Raw genomic sequence first — 13487 nt, forward strand, 5'->3', positions numbered from 1 at the left:
ATTATATTACACAGATAAGATAGAGAAGACACAATCAACGCTAGGCTTCACCAACTGTGTTAGACATAAGAGAGAGAAGGTGCAATCGATGTGAGGCTTCATCGACTGTGTTAGACTGAAGAGAGAGAAGACATAGTCAGTGTTAAGCTTCGCTAAATGTGTTAGACAAAAGAGAGAGAAGATGCAGTCGACATTAGCATTCACTGACTGTGTTAGATAGAAGAGAGAAGATGCAATCGGCGCTAGGCTTCACCAACTGTGTTAGGCAAAAGCGAGAGAAGACGCAGTCGGCGCCAGGCTTCATCGACTGTGTTAGACTGAAGAGGGAGAAGACGCAGTTGATGCTAGGCTTCACCGACTGCGTTAAATAAAAGAGAGAGAAGATGCAGTCGGCTCTAGGCTTCGTCGACTGTGTTAGACTGAAGAGGGAGAAGACGCAGTCGGTGCTAGGCTTCATCGATTGTGTTAGACAGAAGAGAGAGAAGATGCAGTTGGTGTTAGGCTTCGCCGACTGTATCAAAAGAAGAGAGAGAATATGTAGTTGGTGCTAGGCCTTATCGACTGTGTCAAAAGAAGAGGAGAGGGAAGATGCAGTCGGTGCTAGGCTTCACCTACTGTGTCAGAAGAAGAGGAGAGAGAAGATACAGTCGGTGCTAGGCTTCATCGACTGTGTCAAAAGAAGAGAAGAGAGAAAAGAGATAGGGATGAGAAGAAGAGAGAGAAAGAGAGATAGAGATGAGAAGAAGAAAGAGAAATAGATAAAAATGAGAAAAAGAAGGTTGGAGAGAAAAAAAGAGGAGAGAGAAAGATATGAGAGAAAGAGGGGAGGAGAGAGAAAGTTACCTTACTGAAAGGAACTGACCCTTTTCTTTTCTCTCCTCTCTCTCTCTCCAAGACATACCCACGAGCTCAAGAAAAATTCAGAACTTTATTGAATGATCCAAGAAAAATGAATTGGCCCTCTTTTTACAATGAGGAATTGCCTGTTTATATAGAATTGAGCTAAAACGTGGGTGTACGCCCAAACACTACCTAGAATTGAAGATAATTTCAATTTAATTGAAGTAAAAGAAATTCTAAAAATGGGTGCAAAAGGATTGTTTTGCCCCTGCCTAACAATGTGTGGAATTTCAGAATAATCTGTGTTGCTCCTCCAGAACTTGTGTGATCTTCCATGATGGATCCAGGGTTGTTCTGATGCCCATTTGATCGAAAGATAATTGTTTTCTTGTGAGGCTCGACATGGCAATCGATTTGATACCAACTTCGAGCCATGAATCATGTTTTTAAACCATGATCATGAGACTTGAATTTTGGATGAATCTTGAAAACTTTGGATCTATTGTGTGTTCGTTTCTTGATGTTTCTTCATGGTTTCTTCACTGAATCACACTGAGCCTGCCGTCACAGTCACGTTGCAACAAACACAGCTTTATTTCGTGTCTGGATGAAGATTTCGTCATCTTGAGTTTTTGATCGGAATCTTGAAATCCAATGACCAAAATTTACAGCAGCTTTGAAGCCTCCGTGTGTGAAATCCAACTGTTCATCGTACATGAGGTTCGGGGTAGAAATGGCCCTAGACCTTACGCACATAATACAATTGGTTTTGTGCCGATCGGGTATGCGGGCGTCGTGATTTGGCTACCGGAGTGAGGCATGCTACTGCTGAATTTTTCGTAACTTTCTTCATGTATCAGCAGCTTCCTTCTAGTTTTTCTCCTTGCTCGAGCATCATCACGGGGCATAACACATATTGAATCGTTCGTCTTGATGAGACGAACATGCTCACCAACTTTGAGCACAATCCGATGTTGAACAAGTGAGATATAGGCCTTGAAAGTGACGGCCCATGACTGTAAAAGCATCCACTTTTAATGGTGTTTTGGTATAAGGTGGCCACACGGGGAGTAGTGTGCGACCTACCCCTTTTCAGTATTTTTCTCATAACTTTGTCCCGAAGCACTCGATTAAGCCAAAACTTGACCCATAGGGGTTTTAAACCATGCCATATCCAATGACGGTTGTCCCAATGCTGTTTGATGTACCAAAAATATAACTCTAGTTGCAGGGTCCATTTCAGGGTGCTAGAGGTCGATTTTGCCGAAATTGTTTCTTTATGTTCACTGCCTTGGACATGTCTGATTGTGATAAAACTTGGCAGGTAGTCTCTCGAAGTGCTAATGAAGATCTTGACCAATTCTTGGATAATTTTGAGATTGTTGGAAAGTTAATCAATTGTAACTTACACCTAAACGAGGAGTGCAAAGATGATTTTATCAAGCTTGGCAACATGGTTGAAATCGTGCGACTTAATAAAGACAATAAAATCGACATGAATAGATCAGATGAATGGAATTTATATGCTATGAGCAAGAAAAGTCTTTCTTGCCAAAGACCAAAGTAATTCCCTTTTCAATGTAATGGCCTGCTATGTAACTTGATTTGTTTGAACTTTTTGATTGGTGGCTGATGGTTTTGATACTACTTGGGCAGTTAATTTTCAGTGCTTTTGATCATCTAATAACGGCACAGCACTTGTAAAATGCATTTGATATTCCATTCACCATTAAATGAATTGTTTGTATAACTGTAATTGGGCCCATTCCCATTGTGATGGCAACTTCTATGATGATGTCCCTAGCACACTACCTTAAACCTGTCCAAGGATGGATTCCTCTTATTCCAAAATTCATAATTGCTCTTCTAGAGCACACTTTTCATGGACTTCATTCCAAACCAGTTTAACCTCTCTGAAAAGATGAAGGGAAGTGCAACCAGAAGCTGTACATTCTATGTTTCATCGTGTGCTCAATTCTTTTGGCTGGCTCCAAAAACTGGGAGATAGTAGCATTAGTTTGTTCTTCTAAGTCAGTTGTCTCTGGTAACTGACTTACTGAACCAGTGGGTTTTTCTCAAAGGTAATTCGCAGAAAACTTCGAGCAGAACTTTGAATACCACTTGATTATGGTTCGCATGGAGTTTTGATATGAACTATCTGTAACCCACCCATCAAAACCGTCACCTCAAATGAAGTTCCCTTTCAAAATTCCTTGCTGATTACCACTTGAAATGGTGGCTGGTATTTCAGGGTGCCTGTGATCGATATGTTTGCTAGACCCATGGTTCTCAAGTCTGTAGAAAGAGTTTCATTCAGTGGTTGCATAGAAACTGATGGTCTTTGGGTCAGCTAATACTTAAGACTTCTGTCCCTGTCAATGATAGAAATAAGCTCTGATAAGATTGAAAATGTGGATTTCATCACCATTCTAAAGTTTTATGACCCCAGTGTAGAATGGATTGATATTTCTTGGCATAAAATGGTCGTATACTGCATAAGCGTGATGCATGCCAAAGTGAAGATCAATTACTTGTATTAGGAATTGATGTGCTAGTGCATATGGGGAACTCCTGCAATGACTCTTAGAGAAATATGTCCCATATTCGATATTTGTAGTACTTGCCTTCTATATACTTTTTCCTTGCATTTGCTTGTCCATAATCCGAAATGAAATATCAGATATCTCTTTTATTCATTGTATTCATGCATAACATTTGTCAGCAATTGAAATGCCTTCTATATATCCAGTTATTTCTTGCTTTGTGGAAAGAAATGCTGAACTGTGCTTTCCAATATGTTGACCTTGTTACTTATTCATTGGTATCTTTGTAGGTTTGTCTGTAGTTTACTTATCTGGCCGACGCTCATCAAATGATCAACTAATCGGAGCATTTAATGGTGATGACATTGATGCATTGCGAGCTTTGGCTGAAGAACCTGGGATATTTGATCTGTTTCTAACATATCCTTATTGATGCAAACACAACATCTATTGCATGCTTGGATCTTGATAAAGTTCCAATAGGTTCGGCTTTATTTGTTTTTTTGGAAATGATGGAAACATCTGTCTATCTATTACTATTTTATATATAAAGTGAGAGGAGGACCCCTTTTATTCTGGTGCCAAGTGTCTTTTTCATTTTCCATTTTAATTCCCTTAATTTTATATTATTTCTATTTTGTCCTTGTATTCATTCTTTTTATTGAGTCTCTCTCCTCTATTTAGAGATTTTATATTTTATTCTCTCTCAATGACCTCGCTCTCTCTCTTCTCTCTCAACAAGTTGTTTCTCTCTCATCTCTCAACATATTATCTCTCTCTTCTCGAACTCTATTTACTCATTCTCTCGGTTATTTTTATTTTTATCTTTAATGATATATCTCTACGCTCTCACCTATTTATTAATTTGATATGCATGCGAACTATATTTAAGGAGCTCTATTTATTCTCTATTATTTCTATTTTGGCCTTTAATGATCTCTCTCTTTGGTTGTTGGCTTTCTCACCTCTTTATTGTAATTAGAAATGCTTGCAGACTATATCTATGGAGATTTTATCCTCTCTCCTCTCTCTCCTCTCATTTGTTCTCTACCCCCATTCTATTTACTCTCTCATCTATTTATGTAGGTTTTGTTTTCTCTCCTCTCTCTCGACAAACTTTCAATTCTCTCTATTTCCTCTATCTATTTTTTGCCCTCTCAATGGATTATTCACTCTCTTTCTCTCTTAACGAACTCCCTCTCTCTTTCTTCTCTCTCAACTGACTTGCTTGCTCTCTCTTCCCCCCAATCTTTACTTACTCTCCTATATTTATGAATATTTTAATCTCTATCTCAACCAACTCCCTCTCTCTCTCAACCGATTCTCTCTCTCTCTCTCCCCCCAAAGAAAAATTAAACATTCTTAACTCTCTCACCTATTTATTAGTTTTCGATGTGCATGAAAAGTTTTTGGAAAGGACTCTTCATTAGATGTGCATGCAAATTCTTTTTAGTGCATTTAATGAGGAGAAACCAAGGAAGAGATGACCATTATGAGCTTTCGTTTTCTTTGTTCTTTTTAGCCCTAACAGGGATGTCCCTTTTTCGCACTAAAAACATCTATAAATCTTGCTTCAAATGTTACATTACAGGAGATATGCTCTCTCTCTAATTAGGTATGTTTATTTTTCTTTTCCTTATATTGTTTTCTATTCAAATTCATGTTTTATTGCTTTTCTTTAATGGTTTTTGAGAGTACGTAGATTACCTTTCTCTCTTTAAAAACTTTCATATTTTGCTTCACATGTAGGTCAAAGAAACTCTCTGTTTCATGCTAGAAATTATTTTTGACGAGTAAAGAATTATATGTGAATACTAATGGGTTTTTGAAGGGGATTGGTTGAGAAAATCATGTATTGTTAATTATCAATACTAAATAAAATTATTATATTTCATGATTTTGATTATACAAATTATATATAGTTTGGCGAGTAATATTGCTATCCAAATTTAATAATATATTTTGATAATTGCTATTTGCACCCCCTCTTTCTCTCTAGATCCCTTCTTTCTCTTGCAATTTTTTTTTGGGTATTCTGAAATAATAATTAGTATTCTGAAATAATAATTAGTATTCTAATTTTGATTTTTATATTAGAAAAAGGAATACTAATTTATTGTAATATTCATTACAGTAATGATATTATTTTTAACAATAATGTCAATTTAAGTATTATTATAACAATTACAAATTATAACACTATTATATTTAATTGAATTAATTGTCATTCGTTATTGTATTATCATTCAAAATTAGAATAAAAAAATTTCAAGACTTAGTAATTAAAAACAAAGAAATTTGCGTTCCTTATTAAATACTAATTTAATTCTATAAATAATAAATTAGTATTCTATAATGACTTGAATATAGAAGACTTTTTTTTTGTCCAATTTTTTTAAAATTATTTTTTTTGTTTTTTAAGGGGATATCTAGGATTTAGTAACTAAAAAAAAAAAGAATTAGTAATTAAATATGTATTTTAATAAAATTATAAAAATAAAATAAATTTATTAATTAAAAGGAAAATGGCGCATTGCACTAAAGCTCTCTTTGTAAAAACAGATTAAATTTTCCCATTTCCACTGCATCCACTTTATAAAATTATATTTTCTTAGTTTTTTTGGGTAAGTCATTGGAGTAGAAGCCCCCTTGCCCGTGCCAAATCATGTAGTAAAAGAAGAGAGATAGTCAGGTGGAAAACTACGGCAAATAGTGGCTCTCGTATAAACCGATCCTCTCTTAGCGAGAGCATCAACTACCATATTCACCTCGTGAAAAGCATGAGCTATAGACCACCTGTGAGGCGATAACGTTTTAGACAAATGTAAACTATCGTTTGTAATCTCTAAGGGGCACGATGTTGATTTTTAATGCCATCTACTAATAGAGATGAGTCACTCTCTATCTCTATCGGGAAGCAGCCCTTTTGAATAACGAAAAGAATACCTTCTTCTAGATCTTAGAATTCTGCAAAATTATTGGACGCAAAACCAAAGAATTTAGCAAACGCCGCCACAAATCCACCATTGCAGTTTCTTATGTCCCCACCACCGCCTGCCAAACCAGGGTTGTGCAAGGCCACACCATCAATGCTCAGCTTATAACAACGAGCTTCCGGAAGTGACCATGCGACTGGGATCTTGCATTTTGGCTTCAGCTAGCGCCACTTAATCTGTAGATTGTGAATAATCACCTTTTCTTAGATGAAAGGCCCATTTTTTAACTTATGCAATGACCTTTACATGTGAAGCAATCCGAATGACAACCTGCTCTCTTCTTGATGCATTAGCTCGAAAGATTCTTCTGTTTCGCTCCTCCCACAGATACCAGATTGTCGTGAAGAAGATAGCCGTCCAGATGTTAAGAAACCCCTCTTATTTGAATCTGAAGGCTAGCCAACTACGAAGAGTATTCTGGCCCCAAGTTCCAAGCACAAACCTCTTACCACATTGCCAAGCTAAAAACCGCCAAATACCTTGCGAGAAAGTGCAATGAAACAGGAGATGACATAGGTTTTCTTCATTGTTCATGCAAAAAAGACAGATATTTGCCATATGAATAACCCGTTGCTGAAATATGGATGTAGTTAGTAGTCGATTGTGCATAGCTAGCCAGGAGAACCACTTGGCCCGTGGATGACATTTGGCTGACCAAAGAGCACGAAATACAGGTTGAGGTGAGCTTTTATAATGAATAAAGTTCCATGCTTCTTTGATTGAAAGGTTTCACTACCAGAATGGATCCATACCAATGAATCCTTCTTATGCAGCAATGGAGGATATGACGTTCCACATCTCTCCATATGCTGTTCAACAAAATGGAGGAAGATGAAGGCAATGCCCACGAATGGGGGCTACCATCAATAAAATCAGAAACCTTTCGCCCTCTAAGATTTCCCAAATCCATATGTACATTATCTTCCAAAGAATCCCAAATCGACTATACTGACAGCCATGGGTCCTTCAAGAAATCCACCATCTGTCCATTACCAATGCACCACTGAACATTGTCCCTGAGTTGAGATAATCCGAAATGAATGCCCTTCCATGCATGAGAACAACCCCTCTTAGCTACAAGCTCCCAAATGGAACACACTCTGAAATATCTGTGCTTGAAAAAACAGGCAACTACAGAAGATGGATTTGCTAAAATTCTCTAGGCAAGTTTCATCATACCCGCAGTATTGAAGTCCATGAAATCTCTCAACCCCAGCCCACCCTCCTCTCAAGGAAGGCATACTGTCCTCCATTTAACAAGATGGACGCCCTTATTTTCTGCAACTCTTGCTCATAGAAAATTCTGTTGAAGCCTCTCTATCGTATTACAAGTTTTCCTTGGCAGCATAAACAACAATATCCAGAAAATAGCAGAAGCGTTAAGAACTGACTTGAGCAATTGAAGGCGTGCTGCATAAGATAAGCATAAGGTTTGCCATGTACCTATCTTACCGATCATCTTTCCAACCAAGCTCTGACAGTAACTGTGTCGTAGATGCCCACGAAACAGTGGTAACCCTAGATATAGCACCGGCAAGTAGCCTTCATTGAACCCTAGCTCTATCAAAATCTGTGCTCGATTACCTTGTTGTACCCCAAATATGAAAACCTTGCTTTTCACAGAATTTAACATTTGGCCAGCAGTGTTTTCAAAAGTAGTGATAATCGGCTTCATAGAAGTGGTAGAGGCATAGGATGCCCTACAAAATATAATAGCATCATCAACATAGAATAAGTGGGACACCCCATTGTTGCACCCAGAGGGGAAGGCTCTGGGTATCAATCCCTGCAACATAGCCTGGTCTATTTGCCTACTAAAGAAATCCATGGCTAGTAGAAAAAAGATATCTGCTTAGTTGCGAGGCTTTTACAAACCCTATTAGACAAAAAAAAGATAAAAGAGCGAGAAGCAATGCTCAACCTACATATTTTATGATATGTTAATATTAATAACGTCGGCTCCATTATCATGTTCATGTTTTTGTAATTAGGAAATTCATTCTTGCAATATATGGGCTCTCTTATGATGGATTATAAATATAACTTCTCTCATTAGGTTCTTCCCACGCCCTCCTCTCTCTCTCTCTAAATTTTCATAAATTTTTAATTTTACTCACCACAAAACTTTATGAGTTTTTTTTGGTGATAGGGAATTGCATTATGATTCTCATTTTTCACTTAGATACATTTTATTCTATTTTGTATTAATCAAGTAATTCTTATGCTTCTTAATATTAGCATATATATGTTAACATAATCTATAATTTACGAATATTTATCATAGTTTTATGCTTTGATTAACTTTTAAATCTATACAAATGAATTTTTGGACTAGATCCATTTTCCCATTTGTTGTAAAAGTAAACCTCATATGATTGTATTAGTACTTATGTAATATTATTACCCAGATAATGCACTGTCATTATTTATTATGATTATATTACTACTAGAATTAAATAATTATATGTATAAATAGAAATGCAATTATTTTAATTCTAATCTTGTAATGATAATGCAATAAGAATAACAAAAAGGGTCGTAACCCATTGCTGGTTCTGCCTACACAGGGTCTCGGGAGGGGTGAGATGGAAACGGTCTTAACCTTTGGCTTTTTATGCACAAAGTGGCCGCTCTCAGGACTCGAACCCTCGATCTTGCGCTGTCTACCTGAGCCTTTTACTGTCACACCAAGTGACGACCCCCTACAATAAGAATAACAAATGATAATTAATTATATTAAATGTAACAAAAATATCATTTGTAACTATTGTAACAATAAGAAATAAATTGTATAATTTTTAACAAATACTATGAATGTAATTAAGTAATGAATATTACAAAAATTACAATTATAATTAGAACTATACTGATCAATAGATCATACTCATGTACATTTTATTATGTTCATGATAACAGTATTATGACTACTATATTTTATGATAAGTATGATTATTGTACTAAATATTACTTAATCATGTAAACAACAATATAATAGCAATTAAAAATTATTAATGAACTTATTTTATGAATGTTTACCATTATTATAACTGCATTGATTATACATATATAGGTGAGCTGTATTTTTTGGTAAAATATCCATATCTTTAATGTAGATTACCATGAAAACTTTGTATTTTTTTTTTTTTTGTTCTTTTTGCTTCTTTATTTTATATTTGTTTATTTTAGTGTTCTCTTCTTGGATATCGGGTTTAAGGAATTTTTCTTTTCGAAATTAGGTGTTGATCAACTTATATAAGTTCTTATCGTTCTTTTGTATAATATGGTCATTACTTTTGAAGCATGCCTTGAAGAACTAATATATTGGATAACCCTATATATATATATATATATAATGTCCATTATTGCAGATCATAGTATTTGATAATTTATATTTAATATATAATCTACTTCCATCAGCAGTGTGTAAAATTTGGGTTGTTTTATCAAAATATTTAGTAGGTACTAATCTTTCATTTAGACAGTTTAAATCTGCTCCAGAGTCAATTAAGGCTAAAGATTGGAAGTCATACGCATTATTGACTACAATTTTGACTAATACAAACCATTTTTGAGTAATCACTTTTTTAAGTAAATTTAAGGATGTAGTGTCGTCCTCTTTGATTTTGACTTCTGAGGATTCAGGTTTATTTTTAAGATTAGAAGTATGGACTAAATTATCAAATTCAATATCATCATTTTCAATTGCTGCTTCTGAAACGTTGTTTTGTAATTCTAGAATTTGTATCCTATTTTTTAATTGGGATACTTCAATTTTAATATTATTCACCTCTGTTTTGAGTTCAGCAATAGTGGGTTCTTTATGAATAACTTCATGTTGACTGATTCTTTTCATTATAGTAGAGAAGATGTATTCATCTGGAGGTTTGATCAACTTAACTGGTTTAGGTTTTTCTTTAGTTAAATTAATAAATTGTGTGATGATAACTGCCTTTTGTCATCTGGATCAAATATTTTCTCTATCAAATCTAGAATTATCTTCTTTTGTCAGGGTATGAAGATTGAGTTGGAATTTTACCAGAACAAGTTGGAGTTTTGCCAGAGCATTGTTCGCATTGCTCATTATCAGATTCATCTGATGTATTTGTCCAAATAAGATTTTCATCTTGTATATTTCCTAGTAGTGACATGTCGCTACTGGATTGAGAATCCGTATCAGAACTAGTAGAGGAATTATAGATTTGTACTAGGTCAAATAGATTATTTCTTAAGGAATCAACTAATATAAGAGTTTCGATTTTCTTTTTGACCTTACATTGGCTTTTATAATGGCCAATTTTACCACATTTATAGCAGACAGGTAATTCTCTTTTGCCCTTTTTCTTAAAGGCAGAATATTTAAGAGCAAATCGTTTGATAAATTTTTCTCTTTTCTCTCTATGTTTATATTTCTTAGAATGATATTTTTCTTTTTGGTTAGATCTATGTATTTTTTTATGAGATTTATGAATTTTATCTTTTTCTATATGGTAGCCAAATTGTTCACAAAAATCACCTAATTCTTTTCTACCAGCCATTTTTTGTTTATCAAGTTGTTTCTTTAATTTCATATCTGTGCATAATGCTAATCCTTCAGCATATATTTCAGTAGATTATAGCAACTCACTGTTTACAAATACAATAACTGGAGAAGATACTTCATTCGTAAGGACAGTAAGAGGGAAGAGAAGGGATATTACAATCACACATCTAAAATTACAGAGTAATAGAGGTTACCAACTTTATGTCAAAAATCTAAAGGGAAAACCTCTATGAACTTAGTTCCTTTACGTTTATCTAAGCTCCCAGTGCTCAGCAAACCTTTTTTACCATTACAACCCATGTCTCCATTACGATCTACCAATGTACCGGAATATTTTATCCAAAGTCCACAACATAATACACCATCCAGTCCTGCTTTTTCTCCAGCCCAAATCCCATATAAATCATCCTCCTCTTCTACCAAGTCAGTATATATTGACAATGCTTTTATTGCTGATATTATCGTTGATGACAAACATGTTCATATCAACCCAAATAAATTAGCCCCCCTGTATCTCCAAAACCATTTAAGTCCTCTTAATGGCATCAAAACTAGAGAATGGTATGAGTCTGTTTTAATGGAAACAGGTTCAGTTTCAATTGTCCACTTCTTCCAAAGCAATACGAATGTATATGCTTACTCCAAGTTACAAATCAAAAAGTTCTTGGCATATGAAGATTGGGGTAATAACCCCACGCAAGGAAAAAAATTATTAAATACAGAATATCAATATAAATATTATCGATATGCAGAATATATTGAAGCTTGGCATAAAATCTTCTTTTACCAAAATCCAAATAATTCTCACTCATGGTATATCCAATTTAAAATGCCCATTCTTGAGAGATTTCTTAGTTGGTTCCGTCATTTAGTTCTTTATTTGGGGATCTTCTACCCAAATACTACCTGATTCCTTTAAAGCCTTCCAAAATAAATTCAGTGAGCATAATACTTGTTCTGACCAAATTGATTACCATATTTACTTTATGGCCATATATCAGATCCCATGGATTGTCAAATGGGAATATGCTATTAATGAAAATACTTCGAATAACTTTGAATACATTCCTCGCCTAGGGAAAAATATAAAAATCAACTGGTGAGATATATTTAGCACTAACCCACAATCTCTTTCGCTCAAGAGGATTCCTCTTTCCTCAGAGTTCTGTCATAATACTCCTGATAATAATACTGTTACACTGAATACATTTTCTTCTTATATTCAAAAGATAAAACAAGCTCATCTCCATGCTACACTCGAAGATATAGAAAAACAACTCTTTGCAATCTTTGTCGATCTTTCTACGGTTCCTACAACATCAGAAGAGACTGTCCAGTCTGGTAATCCTCTCCTTGGAGAATTTAGCCAAAGACCCGAAGGCTGACAACCAAACCCGAAGACCCTGCTCATCAGAAAACAGAGACCTCAACCACATCCGATATGACCTAAAGCTGATATGACCTCATCTTTATCTTTACTTTCGTTTGATATGACCCAAAAGCATATTTCTTTTTAGATGACAAGACCCCAACTACAGTAAATATTCTCTTACATAGTGTTTCATTACCTGAGCGATCGCCACGTGTTGAGAAAAGACCCCAACTACAGTATACGAGATTCGCTTGCATAATACCTATCGCCACGCGTCACTATCCTCTCCTTAGACCATTATCATCGCACCATCGCCAAGCAGCATCATCTCTTTCGACTGTCACTATCGCCATGAGTCAGCAACCGACACACTTACTGTTAAACCTATCTCCACCAGATTTTCTGAAGATAAGCACAAACCACAAAAGCATGGCAACCGTCCACCTGTCGCACATCCCTGCGCCTATAAATACCGCTTCCCTCAACAAAGAAGGCAGGTCGAATTTCAAGGAAGCCATACGAGAAGACCTTCTTCATCGCTTCTCTGAGTCACCTCTCTCTCTCATTCCTCTTTCTCTTTCTCCTTTCTTTAATACTGTAAATTCTCATACAGTAAGTTTGCTTTCATAACAGTCCTGTGTAAGCGACATGAAGTTGGTAACCTCTATTACTCTGTAATTTTAGATGTGTTATTGTAATATCCCTTCTCTTCCCTCTTACTGTCCTTACGAATGGAGTATCTTCTCCAGTTATTTTATTTGTAAACAGTGAGTTGCTATATATAGTTTATGATCACTCTGTTTATGATTAATGCAATTTAAATTAGTATTCAGTATTAAAATTAGAAATTCAATTTATACTTCTTGGATTGTCTTAGATATTTCTGTAATCTTTGCTGTCTTCATACTATTCTATTCATTTATTATATAGGAATTTTACAACAATTAATTAACTACAATTATGCTCTATTCATGTATTTAAGGTAGTAATTTCTGTTCTTTAATCTAGTTTAATCTAAACTGGTAGATCTTCGCGCGTTTATATATATATATATTTATATATATATAGGGAAAAGATGGGATTCGCCCACTAGCTCACATAAACATATGAGCCCAATGTCCCGGATTGATTCTGGGGCGATCTGACGATCACGGATGTCCGGTAGTGTTTGAATTTTAGTTTTTTTTTTTACAAAT

The 13487-nt window shown here is 35.2% G+C and overlaps 1 protein-coding gene across 14 annotated transcripts in view; it reads left to right on the forward strand.

The window, feature by feature from the left end:
• The window catches only part of LOC18443577 (CwfJ-like family protein / zinc finger (CCCH-type) family protein), a 78207-nt gene that overhangs the window by 20456 nt on the left and 44264 nt on the right, over nt 1-13487 (forward strand). For 12 of the 14 annotated variants that reach the window (XR_016056025.1, XR_016056024.1, XR_016056023.1 and 9 more), the window contains exon 3: nt 3674-3801. Coding sequence is in view for 5 of the 14 variants with exons in the window: in XM_088867509.1 (XP_088723635.1) it covers nt 3674-3801 (128 nt within the window). In the remaining 9 variants the exon portion in view is untranslated. Of the gene's footprint in view, nt 1-3673; nt 3867-13487 lie in introns of all 14 variants that reach the window. The other 2 variants (XM_088867513.1, XM_088867515.1) reach the window with 1 other exon arrangement.

The sequence above is a fragment of the Amborella trichopoda genome, chromosome 5 (assembly GCF_054954075.1).
Source record: "Amborella trichopoda isolate Santa Cruz 75 chromosome 5, AtrichopodaSantaCruz75HAP2 v2.0, whole genome shotgun sequence".
In the NCBI taxonomy this organism is placed as follows: Eukaryota; Viridiplantae; Streptophyta; class Magnoliopsida; order Amborellales; family Amborellaceae; genus Amborella; species Amborella trichopoda.